At 36.9% G+C, this 19,303-nt stretch overlaps 1 protein-coding gene across 2 annotated transcripts in view; it reads left to right on the plus strand.

The window, feature by feature from the left end:
• The first annotated feature begins 1,279 nt into the window (after positions 1–1,279).
• The window catches only part of GOSR1 (golgi SNAP receptor complex member 1), a 50,158-nt gene continuing 32,134 nt past the window's right edge, over positions 1,280–19,303 (plus strand). Inside the window, exons 1-6 of one of the 2 annotated variants that reach the window (XM_024735431.1) lie at positions 1,280–1,387; positions 3,728–3,848; positions 9,527–9,614; positions 9,975–10,082; positions 14,051–14,142; positions 17,414–17,488. In XM_024735431.1, the coding sequence (XP_024591199.1) occupies positions 1,357–1,387; positions 3,728–3,848; positions 9,527–9,614; positions 9,975–10,082; positions 14,051–14,142; positions 17,414–17,488 (515 nt within the window). In that variant the 5' untranslated portion in view covers positions 1,280–1,356. The remainder of the gene's footprint in view (positions 1,388–3,727; positions 3,849–9,526; positions 9,615–9,974; positions 10,083–14,050; positions 14,143–17,413; positions 17,489–19,303) is intronic. The other variant, XM_024735435.1, reaches the window with a different exon arrangement.

The following is a 19,303-nucleotide window of genomic DNA, read 5'->3' on the forward strand; positions in this document are numbered from 1 at the left end:
GGTACGTGGGCCTCTCACTGTTGTTGGCCTCTCGCTTTGCGGAGCACAGGCTCCGGACGCGCAGGCTCAGCAGCCATGGCTCACGGGCCCAGCAGCTCCGTGGCATGTGGGATCCTCCCGGACCGGGGCACGAAACCGTGTCCCCTGCATCGGCAGGCGGACTCTCAACCACTGCACCACCAGGGAAGCCCCCAAGGTGAAGAATTTTAGCAGATAATTAAAATCTATTAAAAATTAAACAGAGGCTTTCACTTCTCGACAAAATGGACTAGATGTATTTCTCTTCTATTCCTCCCACTAAGCACAGCAAAAAACCTCATGCATTATATATAAAACAAAGAAGACTCAGAAAGGTGGAGAGAAGAAGGCAGACTAGCTAGGAACCTCCAAGGGACCTCCAAGGGACCTCCAGCATCCAAGGAACGACACTGTGGTGAGTTCCTTGGTTTTCTTTTTGCCTCATATATCCCATAATGGACGCTGGAGAAGCTGGCAACCCAGAAGTGGCACACGGGCTTAGTTGCTCCGCGGCACGTAGGATCTTCCCAGGCAGGGGCTCGAACCCGTTTCCCCTGCATTGGCCGGCAGATTCTTAACCACTGCGCCACCAGGGAAGCCCCAGGTGTGATTTTAAAACCTTTACAAGAGGTAAGATTTCTGCATTTCACAAGAACTGGTAAAATGTGGACACGAGCAAACTGTGATAATTTATGTATCTATAAAGAGTGAGTTTGGACAGCTGATTTTAACAGGTTGAGGGGTCAGGATGAGGCACATGGAAGCAGTTAGCACACACTTTTTAGATTTGGCGGCTGGGAAGGAAAGAGGGCTGGGATTCTACCGTAGACAGAGGAAAAGGCGGCCAGTGGAGAAGAGCACATATATATCAGAGATGTGGGATAATGGAACACAGGCAGAGGTAGCATGAAGAGGTTGGTCTTGGGAAGAAAAGAGCCTCTGGCTTGGAGAAGAGAAAGAGGCTGGCTGAAGATGCACATTTGAGAGAAGGTGAAGGAAACAGGTAGTTGCGTCTAAGGATAACTTTCTTCTCAGCCTGGGAGGTCCCTGTTGGAGAGGGGATAAGCCCAGCTGCGGGCGATGATGTAGGTTTAGGGCGTGGAGAGCGGATACCAACACCAGAAAGGCAGATGTTCAGGGAGTGTCAGGTGCTAAACCTGAAGTTGTCAGTCTCGCTGCTCAAAAGGTGTAAAATGATGAATTGACCGCCAGGTGGCGGTGTCTGTGGAAGCTCACGTATCCCATCGGCCCTGGCGCCAAGCGGAAGAAGGCGTGGAAATGACTCTCTGGCTCGCATCGCCTCTACTCTCCTATCCCGACTGACGTTGGACAACAAAGATGGCGGCAGGAACCAGCAATTACTGGGAAGGTAAGGGGAGACTTCCGTGTGCGTCTCGCCGAGGGGCAGAAGAGCTGAGCGAGGACGGGTGTTGGCGGAGGCAGCAGGGGAAAGAGCCTGTCTTCCGGAGCGGCCGAGTTGACGGGCAGGGCTGGGCTAGTTCGAGCCGCTGGGCCTGGGGGCTGTAGAGACCGTGCGGTCTGGGGAGGGGACTGACCTGAGCGGCAGCGGGACCTGGGGCAGGGGTTTGGGCAGAGAGGGCTGAGCCGGGACCGAGAGGAAGAGGGTTTGAGTCGCCGGAGGAGAGCTGGGTTGAGGGGGGAGCGGAACTCGGACGAAGGGGGTTGGGTGTGAACTCTGGGAGGAAACGAGTGTTGAGCGAGAATATGCCGAGTCCAGGAGACTGGAGGTGTCAGCGCCTTAGAGTTGAGGTAACTGTTCGGCAGTTGAGTAGGAAAAGAGGAAGGAGAAACTTGTCAGTCCGGTCCATCGAGGGAAGTTGTGTGAGGGGAATGTCTCCCTCCTGTTGGGTCCGCTTGGCACCTTCAGGCTGGGACTTCGAGGACTGGGTGTGGAGTCGCGTTTGAAGGCAGAGGAAATAACTTTACCCTCTGCTCTGGAAATCGGTTTTGTTAAAAAGAGAAAGTTGAGAGAACCAGTGTGAGTTGTAATTATTGCATTTGCTTTACCTCTTCTACCAAAAAAAATCTTGTGACTTGACAAGCAAGTTTATTTAATCTGAAAATATGATTTGATAAAATGGGCTCATGTAAAACTCATTCCTGGACCATGATGATAAGCAGAGATCAGAGAAGGCTGACCTTTTTCTTTCAGTTGTCTCTTTGCTTCACTGCAAAATAGAAACTACTCTCCGAATCCCTTTTCCCTTTTAACCTATTTCCTCTTGCTACCCACCGAAGCCTCTGGAACCCACCACAAATAGCAGTATTGTCACTATCAGCCACTTGGTCTAAAATACTTAATTCTAAGGTCATCCATACTTGCTTGTCATACTTTCAAAATGCTTTTACTTGATGTTTTCTACTATAGAAGACAATTACTAATTACAGAGAAGCATGCTTATAGTTTAAAACATGTATTAAAACGGTTATTTGAAATGTGTGTGCTAGCTAGAAAATATTTTAAAATTATGTAGAAGTGGCTATTGGTATCTTGAACATTAGTCATTAGGCTATACTTTCTTGAAGCGTCATGCTCTAATAATTATAGCGGCTTATTATTGACAGCCTACTCTGTGCCAGGTGCCTTAAACACATGATTAGTAATGCATAGGAAAACCCTGAAGCTAGGGGTTTAAAAAACAAAAAGCAGAGATTCATAGGTTAAGTAGATTGTGAATAAATCAGAGCCAGTTCTCAGAACTTCAGAACTTTAGGCTGAGCTGAGATTCTAACTGAGGTTTGGTCTCTGAGAAAATGTGCTCCCCTGTATTACCTGCATGCTGCTTCCTACTTCTGGTTGCTGATAAGTATATTGAAATAATGTTTCATATTTTTATTCCTGAAAGATGAGATCTTTATACTATGGCTTCTGTATTTCAGCCCTTTTATTTTGACCTCTACTTCACCATTAATGAGAGTATTCACATCTAGATATGGGCTTCCTCTCACTCAACCACCTTAGATGCCAAACCATTATACCAATTTCTCTGCATGCTTGTTTGCTTCTGTTCTTTAAAAACTTACACTCTTATTTCTGTTTTACTTATATTTGACCTTGTCGGTAGCACATCGTTTACTGTCAAACTCATCCTCTCCAAATATCTTTCAGTAAGCTTATTGAAAGACAGTTTTTTAAATCTTTGTCAGTGAGTTTTTTCTTTACACTCAAGCACTTACTCACTGTACTGTTAAGAATTTCATAAGCTTAATAAAGCTTTGGAACATAAAGAGATAGGAAAATCCTTGTCAAAAACAGTGATGGTTTCTTTCTTATAAAGTTAGCTGGTAAATTGATATAATGCTTGTCATAAACCATACTCGGTTCCTTTGTGATTTGTATTCTCTTCTGTTTTCCCCTGAATTAAAATTAAAAATTTTAACTATTGCTATATAAGTAATTTCAGGGATGTTAGAACAGCATTTGTTGTCTAGCTGTCTTTGGGATAAAGCTGAAAATTTGCATTTCCCACTGTTTCTCCCCTTTTTGCCTCATCTGAAGTTTAAATAAGTGACAATTTGCTTTCCTGGGTAGGTGTTTGGTTTGCTTCTTTTAATACTTTTCTTTAAGGGAGCCTCTAGATATATGATCATTTTCATAGTTTGTTTTCTTCAGAAAAGTTTTGTGATTTTTATATCTACTGATGGATTTTTTTGTGTCTAATTATTTGCTTTTGTAATTTTGTTAAAGATCTCAGGAAACAGGCTCGACAGCTGGAAAATGAGCTTGACCTGAAACTAGTTTCCTTCAGTAAACTATGTACAAGTTACAGTCACAGCAGTGCCCGAGATGGAAGACGCGACAGGTATAGGTACTACCAGATTCTCTCTATTATGCCTTAAACTATATAATGTTTTTGAAGCATTAAAAAAATAAAGTAAAATATATAACTCTGTAACTTGGTCTATTGGTAAATTTCTGGTATTTTATTTTTTGTTTTTGCCTTGTTTTTTAGTGACATATAAAAATTCTTAAGTCTTGAGACGAACATTTATTTGGGATCCTTAGGCAAAGACTGTGTTGTTGTCAGGAGGAAAATGCTAAGGCTTAAGAGTGAGTTTGCATCAGAAATAAGCCAGTATAAGGAAATGTTGCTTTGCCCACATTGTATTTCTTATATTTTCTGATTGCTAAATGGATCTGAGAGACTACTCAAATGCACAGTATACCTACTGCTATTCTGGTGTTTTAGAGTTAATCTAACGCAGTGTGTATCCTCACTGTTAATGATCGAAGCTCTTTTAAATTTTGGTTCTTTTTTGAGAAACTGGTATACTACTATTTTGAACATATTTAAATGTATTCTTATCTTTGAAACTCACTTTAGGCCATCCACTTTGTTTTGAAAAATATTAGGAAATATTTAAGACACTTAGGAAGATATAAAGAATAATATAATGGATCCCCATGTGCCTATCTCCCACTTTAAGAAATAATCATTACCAATTCAGTTGAGGCCCCTGATGGCATCCCATTTTCTCCCTCCGGGTAATCTCCATATATTTTTACTACATATGTATTTGTGTTCCTGAACAATTCATAATAGTTATTTTGCAGCTTGCTTTTTTGTGTAACATTATTTTTGAGATTAAGCTCTGGATACATTTAACTCTCGTATATTCATTTGCTGCATATAGTATTACATTGTATGCTTGTATCAGTTTATTCTGTAGATGAGTGTTGTTTCTAATTTTTGCTTATTTTAATAATTTTAAACACAAGAGTGTTCATCATGCCTCAGGTCCTGTTTTTAAGAGCTTTATATAAAGGCTGCTGGGAACATTTTTACTTATTTTACATACCTTCTTGAGGATTGGTGGTAGGTGGTATATTTTTTCAGCTAGTAATAATAAAAACTGAGCTTGGATTTGAAACCAGATCTTTCTATATCCTGAGCCCATGCTCCAAACCTTTCTGTGTACATTCCAACAAAAGTCTTATTTCAGTACTATAGCCAGTGTTGCTTCTTTTTACAAGGTCACATGGTTAAAGAATTAAAGATAGCAGTGCCAACATATTGACTTTAGGACCTAAAAGTAAGCTATTGGCATGTCACATAGCTTGATTGCAATGCATTGCTTTCGGCTTGCCTTTATTTAACAGGTAAAGAGAATGAGGAATATTCTTTTCTATGAGTAAACTTATTTTATCACTAGAAAGCATTTTTCCTGAATTTAAGTCTCCCATTTGACTATGCCAGCGAGTATACAATTTTAAAACTCCAAACTGTTAAGAGATACGATTACGTGATGCTTTTCCTGTGTTCTCTGTGTATCACGATCTTAATTCAGACGCACCTTGTTTTATTGCGCTTTGTTCTATGTGCTTCACAGATATTGCATTTTTTTTACAAATTGAAGGTTTCAGCCCTGTGTTTAGAAGTCTGTTGGTGCCATTTTCCCAACAGCATTTGCTCACTTCGTGTATCTGTGTCACATTTGGTAATTCTCGCAGCATTTCAGACTTTTTCATTATTAGGATATATTTCTTCTGGTGATCTGTGATCAGTGACCTTTGATGTTACTTTGTAATTGTTTTGGGGCACCACAAACTGCACCCCTATAAGATGACAAAGTTAATTGATAAATGTTATGTGTGTTCTGATTCCTCCGTGGACAGGTCCTTCCCCCATCTCTTTCCCTCTCCTCAGGCCTCCCTATTCCCTGGGACACAACAGTATTGAAATTAGACCAATTAATAACTACAGTGACCTCTAAGTGTTCAAGTGAAAGGAAGAGTTGCACGTCTCTCACTTTAAATTAAAAGCTGGAAATGATTAAGCTTGGTAAGAAAGGCATGTTGAAAGTCGAGATCAGTTGAAAGCTAGGCCTGTTGTGCTAAACAACCGAGTTCTGAATGCAAAGGAAAAGTTCTTGAAAGAAATTAAAAAGTGCTACTCCAGTGAACACACGAATGATAAGAGAGTGAAAAGCCTTATTGCTGATATGGAGAAAGTTTGAGTGGTCTGAATAAAAGGTCAAATCAGCCACAACATTCCCTTAAGCCAGGGCCTAGTCCAGAGCAAGGCCCTAACTCTTCAATTCTGTGAAGGCTGAGAGAGGTGAGGAAGCTGCAGAAGAAAAGCGTGAAGTTAGTTGAGGTCGATCCAAGAGATTTACGGAAAGAAGCCGTCTCCATAACATAAACGAGCAAGGTGAAGCGGCAAGTGCTGATGCAGAAGCTGCAGCAAGTCATCCAGGAGATGCAGCTAAGGTGATTAATGAAGGTGGCTACACCAAATAGCACATTTTCAGTGTAGACAGAACAGCCCTTTATTGGAAGAAGATGCCATGTAGGACTTTCATAGTTGGAAGTTGATGCCTCAGAGCTTCAAAGGACAGGCTGACTCTCGTTAGGGGCTAATGCAGCTGGTGACTTTAAGTTGAAGCCAGTGCTCATTTACCATTCCAAAAATCCTAGGGCCCTTAAGAATTATGCTAAATCTACTCTGCCTGTGTTCTATAAATGGAACAACAAAGCCTGGATGTCAGCACATCTGTTTACAACATGGTTTACTGAATATTTTCAGCCCATTGATGAGACCTACTCTCAGGAAAAAAGATTCCTTTCAAAGTATGACTGCACATTGACAATGCATCCAAGAGCTCTGATGGAGATGTACGATGAGATTAATGTTATTTTCATGACTGCTAACACAATGTCCATTCTGTAGCCCATGGATCAAGGAGTAATTTCAACTTTCAAGTCTTATTATTTCAGAAATACATTTCTATGGCTTCCGTAGATAGTAATTCTTCTGATGGATCTGGGCAAAGTCAGTTGAAAACCTTCTGGAAAGGATTCACCATTCTAGATGCCATTAAGAACATTCATGATTCATGGGACGAGGTCAAAATAACTACATTAACAGGAATTTGGAAGAAGTTGATTCCAAACGTCATGGGTGACTTTGAGGGGTTCAAGACTTAAGTGGAGGAAATAACTACAAATGTGGTGGAAATAGCAAGAGAACTAGAATTAGAAGTGAAACCTGAAGATATGACTGAATTGCTGCAGTCTCATGATAAAACTTGCACAGATGAGGAGTTGTTTCCTGTAGATAAATAAATTTCTTAAAGGTGAATGGTTTCTTGAGATGGAATCTACTTCCGGTGAAGATGCTATGAAGATCGTTGAAATGACAGCAAAGGATTTAGAATATTACATTAACTTAGTTGATAAAGCAGCAGCAGGGTTTGAGAGGATTGACTCCAATTTTGAAAGAAGTTCTACTGTGGGTAAAATGCTATCAAGTAGCATTGCCTGCCACAGAGAAACCGTTCACAAAAGGAAGAGTCCATCAATTCAGCAACTTCAGTATTGTCTTGTTTTTTAAAATTGCCCCAGCTGCCCCAGCCGCCCCAGCCTTTAGGACCCGAATCAGTCAGCGGCCATCAACATCAGGGCAGGACTCTCCACCAGCAAAAAGATTACTCACTGAAGGCTCAGATGATGGTTAGCATTTTTTAGCTATAAAGTATTTTTAAATTAAGATATGTACATTGGTTTTTTAGAATAATACTATTGCAGACTTAATAGATTACAGTAAATTGTAAACGTAACTTTTATATGCACTGGGAAGCCAAAAAATTAGTGTGACTCACTTTATCGAGATACTTGCTTTATTGTGGTGGTCTGGAACTAAACCCACAATATCTCTAAGGTATGCCTGTACTTTTATGACTCCTTTAAAAGGGAAACTGTTCAAGAACATTCCCTCAGAAATTCTACAACAAATTGGAAATTGGTTTGTGGAATTACTTCAGCCTCACTGTCCCTTTTAATGAGAAACCTAGAGCCATGAGGACCAAGATCCAATGTGCATTCTAAAGTTTTGTTTGTTGCCCAGGTTGAAAGCACATCATAATGAATAAACTCAGTGACGACCAGAAGTTTCTTTCAGGAGTAATTTTTTTACTTTTTGTATTTTGAGAACTTTATGGTCTTATGAATCACCATGTACTTATAAAATGAATTAAATTTAACTGAATCTTAGTATTGTGGAGAGTATGTTTTTGACCTTTTCCCCGGACTCATACCTCCCTGAGAATGGTGAGTGTAGAGATTGCCTCCTTGTCCATTCAACAAGTATCTAAAGAGCATCTACTGTGTGCCAAGCACTATTCTCAGTGATAGGCATATATCTATGAGCAAGACATAGGCAGTTTTCCTCCTGACGGAGCTTATGTTATTGGCCCATTGTTCTTTTTCTTATTTCTGGTAGGGGAGGATCTGTATTAGTAGTATATAGAGCATTTCACATGGGCATGTTCTGAGATAAGCAGAGAACCTTGGGTTGGCTCTGACACATGATCAAGAATGAGATGTTTTAAGGCAAATAAATTAAAATTTTTAAAGAAATAAAAATTTGGACCTAGTTAAACATCCTAAAATAAAAATCCTCCTTATTGGCTATTTCACTGCTTGTTACTATTGCTGTAGATGTGTATGTGGAAAAGGGAAAGAGCTAAGGTAAATTTACCATTAAACTGGTTATTTAATCTTTTCATTTACTGCACCCAAGCAACTGTCACAGGGCAAGAAAAAGTCTTCAGTCAGGTTGGAGAGCATAGTCGTTTCCTGGTATTTATCTGTGTTCAGTATAACTAAGATCAGTATTGAGCTGCAGCTGCTCATATGATAGTATATACCACTTGGGACCTAATGAAGGTTAATGGTTTTTCAGAAGAGACAAATGAAACTTTCAAGACACGGGGTTTTAGAATTTGAATTTGTCAAACATAGTTTCACTTGTAAAAAGTTAGGATTGACTATTAAGATTTCAGAAGACAGTTAAATACATTTTTGCAAAGCAAAACAGAAACAATTATGTAATATAAGTGGAAATGTAAAGGACTGGTATTAAAACTTCCCTGCTGGATGTGGCTATCTGCGTTAGACTTAAAGCCAGTTCCTGATTATTTAATAACTATTTATCCAATCTGTGGATTGTTTAAATCTCAATTTTATTTCTTCTTGGAAAGAGTCATAGAAGGAAAAGAGAACTTAAATTAAGGTCTCAGGAACCATAATTGAGGTAAAAATTTTAAAGGTTATTCCTCACAGAGCTAACATAATTTGTAATACATTTTATGGCTCTTCTTAGATGCTGTACTACATAGGTCTGCAATTTTATTTCACATAATTTGTTCCTTTAGATACAGCATTTAATTGGGCACTGCCATAGTTTAAGTTACTTTCATTTGGGAAACAGTAAACAAGCATTTAGAATTTCTTTGCATTATTAAGATTGGATGTATTAAAGCTTGGGACAGTCTTACATTCAATTATATTTTATACTGAATTTAATATTTAGGATGTGTGATCTTTATAGAAAAACTTCTATAAAATTATAACTTCTTATGAAACAAAAAGAATGTCTCTGGGGTTCCACTTGACCTCTTTAAGAATAATTACCTTATTATTTTAAGTATATTTTAAAGGATTAGGTTTAAGTAATGGATACTCTTTATTTGAACTTCTCTTCAGCTCTGACACAACACCCCTTTTAAATGGATCAAGCCAAGACAGAATGTTTGAAACTATGGCGATTGAGATTGAACAGCTTTTGGCAAGGGTAAGTACCTTCTGTTAAATGGCTGTTTTGCTAATAACTGTGTACCTGTTAGATATGGTACTAGATTATATTAATGCAGACATATTTATTGAAATCACCCTTACATTCAAGGTGTATGCCTCCCCAGGCCACTTGAATTTTGATGACAGCCATTCCCAGGTCCTATGGATGTTATTTTAGCCTTTATGGATTATTTTTGGGAAATACTGAATCCTTGCCTGCTGTCTTCTTGGTTTTGTTTTTTGCTGTTAGCCAGAAAGGCATATAGGCATATAATTTACTTTTATCTCTTTACAGTGCTTTCTAAAATATTTTTATTGGTTTTCTTTTTCTTTCTTTTTTTTTTTTTTTCTGTTTTAGCTTACAGGAGTAAATGATAAAATGGCAGAATATACCAACAGTGCCGGTGTCCCCTCCTTGAATGCAGCATTGATGCATACATTACAGCGACATAGAGACATATTGCAGGTAGTACATTGGGCTTGAGATTTTTATGTTATTATAGGAAGTTTTAGGGGTTTTTTTTTACTCTATGAATAGAATGTGTTCACATGTATGTAGGGGAACAAAGGGAAAAATCTTGTAAGAGGATAAATGCCATGCTATAGAAGTTTGTCCTGTTTTACTTTTTTTTTCTTGATATTATAAAATTCTGAAAATGGTTAGCAGCTCTTGCTTTTGCCTGGTAAAATTGAATAATATTCATCAGTAGGTAAGTATACTTTATTGTGGAAGATCTTGCTAGCTAGCTGAAACAGTGAAATAGCCAGTGGTCACGCATAAGCAGTCATATGGTGGTTTAGAGTATACTTTCAAGCTTTGAAGATAACATGGAAGAGAAGTAATTTGCTATATTTAGTGTATTGTTTGAGAAAAATATTAAAAGTATACCAATAAAATGGGGCTTCCCTGGTGGTGCAGTGGTTGAGGGTCCGCCTGCCGATGCAGGGGACACGGGTTCGTGCCCCAGTCCGGGAAGAAAAAAACTTTTAAAGATTTACATGGGAGGTGTTAAAAATTTAGTGGTACAAATAGGAAGGCAAATATTTTTTTTTGGCTGCGTTGGGTCTTCGTTGCTGTGCACGGGCTTTCTCTAGTTGCGGCGAGCAGGGGCTACTCTTCGTTGCAATGCGTGGGCTTCTCATTGCAGTGGCTTCACTTGTTGTGGAACACAGGGTCTAGGCACACGGGCTTCAGTAGTTGTGGCACATAGGCTCAGTAGTTGTGGCTCGCGGGCTCTACAGTGCAGCCTCAGTAGCTGTGGTGCACGGGCTTAGTTGCTCCGCGGCATGTGGGATTTTCCTGGACCAGGGCTCAAACCTGTGTCCCCTGCATTGGCAGGTGGATTCTTAACCACTGCGCTAACAGGGAAGTCCCCAAATTTTTTAATATTGAAAAAATTCAACCATTTCTAATTTTTAAAACTTGTTAAAAATAGGACTAGAAGGATACTTTATTTACCTAATGCAAAAATGTGTACATCAGATTAAAATCTGTCATAATGCTTAATAATAAAGCACTAAAAGCTTTCCCACTGGAAAAAAGAAAACAAGACAAGGAGGGACTTCCCTGGTGGCTCAGTGGTTAAGGATCCGTGTGCCAATGCAGGGGACATGGGTTCAATCCCTGGTCCAGGAAGATCCTGCATGCTGTGGAGCAACTAAGCCCATGTGCCACAACTACTGAGCCTGCATGCCACAACTACTGAAGCCCGTGTGCCTAGAGGCTGTGCTCTGCAACAAGAGAAGCCACCGCAATGAGAAGCCTGCACACTGCAACGAAGAGTAGCCCCTGCTCGCAGCAACGGGAGAAAGCCCATGTGCAGTGACAAAGACCCAACACAGCCAAAAGTAAATATATTTGAAAAAAAAAAAAAAGGCAAGACAGGAATACCCACAGTCCCCATAGATGTTTAACATTGTTTAGAAGTTCTTGGTTGTTCAGTTACACAATAAAAAGAACAAGATATAAATACTGAAAAGGGAGACAAAATCTGTATTCTGTGGTAATGATAAGATTATATAGCTAATACAAACCAAGAAAACTAACTAAAAATAAATTGGAAACATTCAGTAAGTTGATGACTTATAAAATTAATATATAAAAGCAAGTAGTTTTCCTACACACAAACAGTAATCTGTTAGAAAGTACAATGGAAGAAACTATAAAAATTTTATGTATAATTTAATAAGAATGTATAGGATTTATATGTATAAAACTCTACTGAGGAACATAAAAGAAGGTTTACTCTGCTTATTTATTTATTTATTTATTTATTGCGGTACGCAGGCCTCTCACTGTTGTGGCCTCTCCCGTTGCGGAGCACAGGCTCCGGACGCGCAGGCTCAGCAGCCATGGCTCACGGGCCTAGCTGCTCCGTGGCGTGTGGGATCTTCCCAGACCGGGCCACAAACCCATGTCCCCTGCTTCGGCAGGCAGACTGTGAACCACTGTGCCACCAGGGAAGCCCTTACTCTGCTTTTGGATGGGATGATTTCTCTTTAAATCAGCCTATATATTGAATCTTATCCCAGTGGAAATAGCAGAGGTTTTTGTTTGTTTCATTTTTTTAAAAACAGCAAAATGACACCAAAGTTTATTTGGAATTATAGTCATATAAGAATAACCAAGAAAAAAACCCATGTGAAAATGAAGATAAGTAGTAAAGGATGCCTAATTCTGCCACCTTTTAAAACCTGTTAAAAAGAATAATTAAAACAGTTTGATTCTGGAGAAAAAGTAGACGAATAAAGTAGAGTTCATATATAGACTCAAACATGCATGAAAATTTACTTTCTGATAAAGGTGCTATTTTGAATCAATGGAAAAAAGAGGGATTATAAAATAAATAAAGCTGTAACAATTTGCTAATTATTTGAGGGGAAAAACCCCTCAATTTCTATCTCATTCCTCCTATCCAGAGTAAATTCCAAATGGATCAAAGATTTATATGTAGAAAAAGAAACAATAAAATTTCAGAGTAAAGCATGGGTGAAATTGTACATTTTGGGGTAGTAAAGGACTTCCCTAAGCAAGACCTGATACCAGAAACTATAATAAATGACTAGTTTGCTTAATATACAGAGATAACAGAAATAAGAAAAAAGCAACCCAGTAGAAAAATGGGCAAAGGATATGAACTTGTTTACAGAAAATGAGTGGCCAAGATCATAAAAATATGGTCAGCCACATTCCCAAATGAAAAAATACAAATCAAAATGAGATATGGAAAAAAAAATGAGATATGATTTTTCACCTGTCAAGTTAGCAAATATTGAAGCATTTGTAACCCATTGTTGGCAAGAGTGTAGAAAAATGGGCACTTATCCATTTGCTGGGCATGTAAGTTGGTGTAGTCTTTCTAGAAGGTATTTTAACACTATCAAATTCATGTAAGATTCTTAGACCCAGTTATTCTGCTAGGCATTTACCCTTTAAATACATTTAGTTCAATAAAATATATACACAAGAATGTTTATTGAAGCACTTTTTAACAGCAAAAAAAAGGCAACTAAAATGTTTATCAGTAGAGAATTTATTAAATTACTATAGTCATAATTTAAAAATTAACTATTAAATATTAAAAAGAATGTAGATTTCAATTTGCTGATATGGAAGGATTACTTCATACTTTATGAACTACAAAAAATAAGGTTGCAGCAGAATATAGTATGATTTCTTTATCATAAATGAAAGAAATAATAAGCTCATATATGCAAAAACATATTTCCTGAAAGAAACTGAAAGAAAGTGATCATAATATTAAGAACTGTGGAGCAAGATGGTTTTTACTTCTGTTCTTTTTGGTGTTCTTTTAGTTCATGGTACCCCATGTTCATGTATTATTTTTGTTTTTAAAGGGCTCTCTGGGAGGTGGCGTTATGTTTTTTATCTTTTTTATATACTGATCTGAATTTTTAAAAGTATCCCCTTAGCAACTTAAAAATATGGTAGAAAAAGAAAGGAAAATATTTAAAATTATTTTATTCTTTACAACTCTCTTCTGTTCTTCTTTTGATTAGTTTAGGAATTAAATTTCTGCAGGAGTTCCAAAAAGGTGAAATTTGAAAATAAGCCCCATTGGGTACACTGATGAGTAGAAGGAGCCTCTTAAGTTTTATCCTAGGCTATTTGAAGTCATGTTATCTGAGAATTATTTTTTCTTTACAATTCTGCCCCATAAGACAAGGTACTAGGGGATACAAAGGATAGTGATTTAGTGGCACTGTTACCCTACCTCCAAATTGTTTTCATTTTAAAGAAGTTGGTCACTCTTCAGGAAAGTGATTATAATGTTATTTTTACCTCTTGGCAATTTGATTTCTTAAATAGCAGTTTTCTGGGCAGAAATTTGTAATATAACAATACATAACTGGCTCAATAAGATGAAATTTTATAGTTAGCTAGTGTTGATTCTAGATGTTGATTGATTGCAGGATTATACACATGAATTCCATAAAACCAAAGCAAACTTTGTGGCAATACGGGAAAGGGAGAATCTCATGGGATCAGTACGAAAGGATATTGAGTAAGTTACCTTTTATATTTTTTTGTAGGATGTTTATTCAGAATCAGATTTAGATTATATCCATGATTAACAGCAAATTGAGTGGCAGAACCATGGTTTAGATTTCAAGGTTTCTAATTCCCATTTCACTGTTCTTTAAACATTGCTGCTCCAGTATAGTCCTAATCTACTTTGCTGTCTTATCTCCAGTTTCCCCTAGTTTTATCATTGGCTCCTGCCAACCTTGACTTTCCTGTCTTAATTCAAAGTCCAGTTTAGATGATGTCTTCGTGAGTTCTTCTCTGATCTCCTACCACCCACCTTAAGCATTATAATGTTACCAATAAATGAAGCTGTCCGTGTCTCCCTTCCTGATTACCGTCTATCCCCCTACCCTCTCCCTTGCCCCAACAATTACATATCAATACTTAGGTAGCTATCAAAGTAGCCTTTACTTCCCTGGAATCTGAAATCTGTTTTTTCCAGATTTTATACAGACTCATAACTTTAGTCAAATTATTTAAAGACTCCCAACATTTTTATGCTGCTCTTAAGCCATAATTTAAAAAATGTATTCTTTTCTTCCATTCCTTTACCTCACCTTTAATAATATATTCTAGCATTTTATACACATTTTCAAAATGTTTTTCACAGCTGTACATGACTGACAGGGTTAAATCCATTGGGCATCTAATTAAAGCTGCAGACTTTGCACTTTTGGACCATCTGTTGATGCCTATCATTGTCTCACTTGTGATAAGCTTAAGTTTCATAAGTATGATACTTATGTTTCATGAACTGTGATGTGTGCTACCATATCATGAACTGATATATATCATGTGTACTCTGATAAACATTTTCTTAGAGTTCCTTTATTTTGTTGTAACAGTAAGACAGTTTTGCAGGAGAGGTCATTTAATATTCATCCCATGCAAAATTTTTGTCCAAAACTCTAAACCAGGATTATCCAGTCACCAGTTGTGTTTCTACCTCCAGAAATTACCTTGGAAAATTAATTTTTATTGTTTGTCTGTGTTTTATCTGTTTCTTATATTTAGTCATATGTACTTTGTATAACATATAGGAGTGAAAAAAATGAAACTTTTTTGCCATATTAGGAATTTTGGAATATTTTTAGTTCTCTGGCACATATATAAGTCTTGTGTCTGTTTTCTGTATAGTCTATTTACATAGGTATTTTAAAGAATGCATTGAGAATCAGTGTAGCGGACAGCCTTTGATGTGTAGGCTTTTAACTACCATGCAATTTGTGGGAATTGTTAGACTACATTCCAATGTAATAACTTGTTTTCTAAAAGATGATCATAAAAGAAACATGTTCATCCATTTACTAAACTATTTCCTGATTACCAACCATGAGTAAGATAATATGTCAGTCACAGTAGAAGGTAGAAATGAAAAGATCAGCATGGCCCTCTAGATGCTAGAGGGGAGTAAGTCACATACTCAAATTAGTGTAATACATGGCAGAATATGATTAGTGAAATGAGATACAGTAGTAATAACTGACATTTAAGAATTTTTTTCTGCAGTTACACACTGCTTTTTCATATATTCTCTCTTTTTTGGCCTCATATAATCTTTTGGTATAGATATAAATTATTAGTCCCATTTTATAAAACTAGGTATTAAGAGTTATCTAAGGTTAACTGGCTAGTCATCAGTCTTCCAAGTCCAGTGTGTTCTTGGTTATATCATGCTGCTTTTCCTGGTGTTTTCTTTCCCACTGCACTTTGCACATCAGCCCTACTCTTGGCTAGTGGTTCAGTTTTAGCAGCATGACCCTCTTTTATCTTACTGCGGTGTATGTGCAGTTACTTAAATTTTTTATTTTGTTCTTGATACTTTGTAAGTAAGGAACCGAAACGTGTAAGTGTTGATAGTAATGATACAAAGCGTTTTCTAGTAAATTGTAATGAACTTAAGACCAGGATAGAAATCCTTAAGTATGCCACAACTGGCAGATCTTTAGCTTCCTTTTTGTGTTCCTTAGGCTTCAGTTGATGGACTGCGTGTATCCTTGTGAAGGGAAACATTCCATTTCAATAGCTTCCCCACCCCATGTGCTGTGTAGTAATCCATCCAAAGTAGTATTCCCGGACTTCCCTGGTGGTGCAGTGGTTAAGAATCTGCCTGCCAATGCAGGGGACACGGGTTCGAGCCCTGGTCCGGGAAGATCCCACATGCAGCGGAGCAGCCAAGCCCAAGAGCCACAACTACTGAAGCCCGTGCATCTAGAGCCCGAGCACCGCAACGAAGAGTAGCCTCCACTCACTGCAGCTAGAGAAAGCCCGTGCGCAGCAATGAAGACCCAATGCAGCCAAAAATCAAAAAAACAAAAACAGAAAAAACCCCAACAAAGTATTATTCTCACTTGGGGAAAATAAAGATATAGGAGATAATAGACAAAGAAAGGAAAAGTAATGGCTTTAAAGGCCTCTGCTTTCCTCATCTTTTACAGTATCCTCCCAAACCTTACTCTTCAAGATGGACAATGCAAAGTTTTCTGAAGACACTCTGTTCTTCCACACCTCATGATGCTGCACACACTCTCCTTCCTTCCTGGAATAATCTTCCACTTTTTATAACTAAATTATCACTTGTTCTACAGGGTACCCTTTAAGGATTTTCTCTCTTTAGGAATGTTTCTGTATTTCTCATAGTCTCTCTAATCTACCTCCTGCCCTATAGAAATGACCACTCTCTTCTTTTGTATATAACTATTATCATAATAGTTCCTATTACACTGAATTACAATTATATAATTTATGTACCTCTCTAAATTGTCTACGACCAACTTGCGGCTAGGTAGCATGTTTTACTATTTTAATGTCTGGTACCTCACAAATGTTGAATAAATATTTGCTGAGTTAATGAATAAACGAATGAATGTATATTCTCTTTTCATGTACTTTTAGTGAGTTGGAATTTTTGGCAACTGATACAAAATAAACACTTTTAGAAGAGTTATTAATAAATGTATATAAAATCAAAAAAAGGAAAAAGTAAGATTTTTGTTTAAGAATGTTGGATTATTTTGGTGAAAAATAATAAACTCTTAGGCCTAAGTTAGAGAGCCATTCATATTTATCTATTTATGATAGATGCTATTTTTAGAAGGAAATGAAAAGGATTATACATTTTAATTGTTTATTCAAAACTATGGAGAGGCTCAATTTGTCCACTTTGGATATTACTTGAGTCAATCATTTAATCCTTTTTTATAACATGTACCAAAAATGTTCTTAAGTTTTCTTTAATTTTGTTCTAGGTCATATAAAAGTGGGTCTGGAGTAAACAACAGAAGAACTGAACTATTTTTGAAAGAACATGACCACCTTCGAAAGTAGGTATTATTGAAAAAATGCATACTGTATAGTACCTACTTATTTATTTACATATATAGCAAACATTTTATGGTGTTTATTATAGTAAGTGCTTTATCAATGCTAATTCATTTAATTCTTCTAATGATCCTATTGGGTAGAAATAGAATTGCAACTGTTCTGACCATAATTAGGAACAATACGATGCTATCAGATATACAAAATATGCATTCATTACTTGTTACCTGTAATATGTCTTTTATTGCCTTAATGTTTGTTTTCTTTAGTGAGTCTATTGCTGTAATACTTTGTCCACTACTATAGATTACTGGTAATAATAATAGTAATAATATTGATACTGACTTATGTTTGAATGGCCTGATACCACTTATATATGTCAAGAAGCTTTATAAAGGGTAATTGGCCATACATCAAATTCAAAGAAAATATCTTATCTCCCAAGAACTCAGAAGAAAATACCTAAAAACTTGGATGAACAAGATACACACACACACACACACACACACACACGTATAACAACAAGCCACCATACTCTATCCCTGCTTTATCTATTTTCCTTCTGAAATACACTGGTTTCTTTAATTACTTTCTTTGTATTTTGTTATAGAACTTAAGGATCAGAAAATTACTTCTCTCTCTGAGCTCAGCCTCTAAGCACTTGAGCAGCTAATATCCATGATAGTTAAATGATATGAATTATGTTGATATTTGCTGCTGAATGTCATAAATTAGTCATGTCCATATGAGCTTAATGTGCTGTTCAATTTGTTTTTTTTTAAAGATTACCACTTTAAATATGAGCTGTTGAAATCAGAACATGGAAAAATCAAGACCTTTTTAGTAGAAGTCTGAGTGCTTCTAGTGTCAGAAAGTTATTTCTTAATATGTTAAATATTACTGATTGGCACAAGGGGGCAGCCTTTCCTAGAGTATGTTTAGTTTATAGTTATAGCTTTGGTAGTTCTTTTTGTATTTGATAGAGACCACCATAAAAAGAATTTTGCATTATATCCAAAACTATATTAATATATTCTTGGGGTACAGAGTAATTTAAGGAATAAGATACTCAAGTAGCATAAAAATAAATATTAACTTGCATTAACATTTTTATATTTATCAACCCCAAAAGAAGTTAAACAGAAATGCAATAGTTTAATTACTTTAAGGATGTTTTGATGCTGAAAAGAGTATACCAGAGTTATTATATAAATTGATATTCTTTATTTCATTATTTCAGAACATATTTTTTATTATAAATTTTATATGAAAAATTTTAGTTTTGCATTCATTTTAGTAATTCAGAGAAAACCCTTCAAGAGTTTAATATTGTCCATTTTACAGGAAAATAAATATAATAGTTCAGGGGCACACAGCTTAAGTAATTTGTTTAGGGTTATAAAAATGATAAGAAAATTGGCAATCAAAAGGTATTTACCATTTTGTTTCCCAGGTGATTTTATGTATGATATACTTTACATATATTCCTTTCAGCATTCTTGTGAGAAGTTAGTATGTGCTTACTCCATACAGAGAGAAACTGAGGCAGGATGAAGTTGAGTGAAACATGAGCTGATAAATGAGGGGAATTGTTAACACTAAGGCTTAATCTCAATAACAAGAGTTTAGTCATTGCTTTCAGTATTAAAGCACAGAGCTTCCAAATATGTTTTAGAAAAATCAATATTTTGTGTAAATTACAAATACTTGTTAAGTAATAAAATAATAAAAAATTATGGACTAACATATATACAAAGTAATAGTGATATGAAAAAGTTTCTCTTTTTCAGTGTTGTCTCTCTTTCATTTGCTAAGTG

This window comes from Neophocaena asiaeorientalis, unplaced genomic scaffold (genome assembly GCF_003031525.2).
Source record: "Neophocaena asiaeorientalis asiaeorientalis breed wild unplaced genomic scaffold, Neophocaena_asiaeorientalis_V1.1 scaffold129, whole genome shotgun sequence".
In the NCBI taxonomy this organism is placed as follows: domain Eukaryota; kingdom Metazoa; phylum Chordata; class Mammalia; order Artiodactyla; family Phocoenidae; genus Neophocaena; species Neophocaena asiaeorientalis.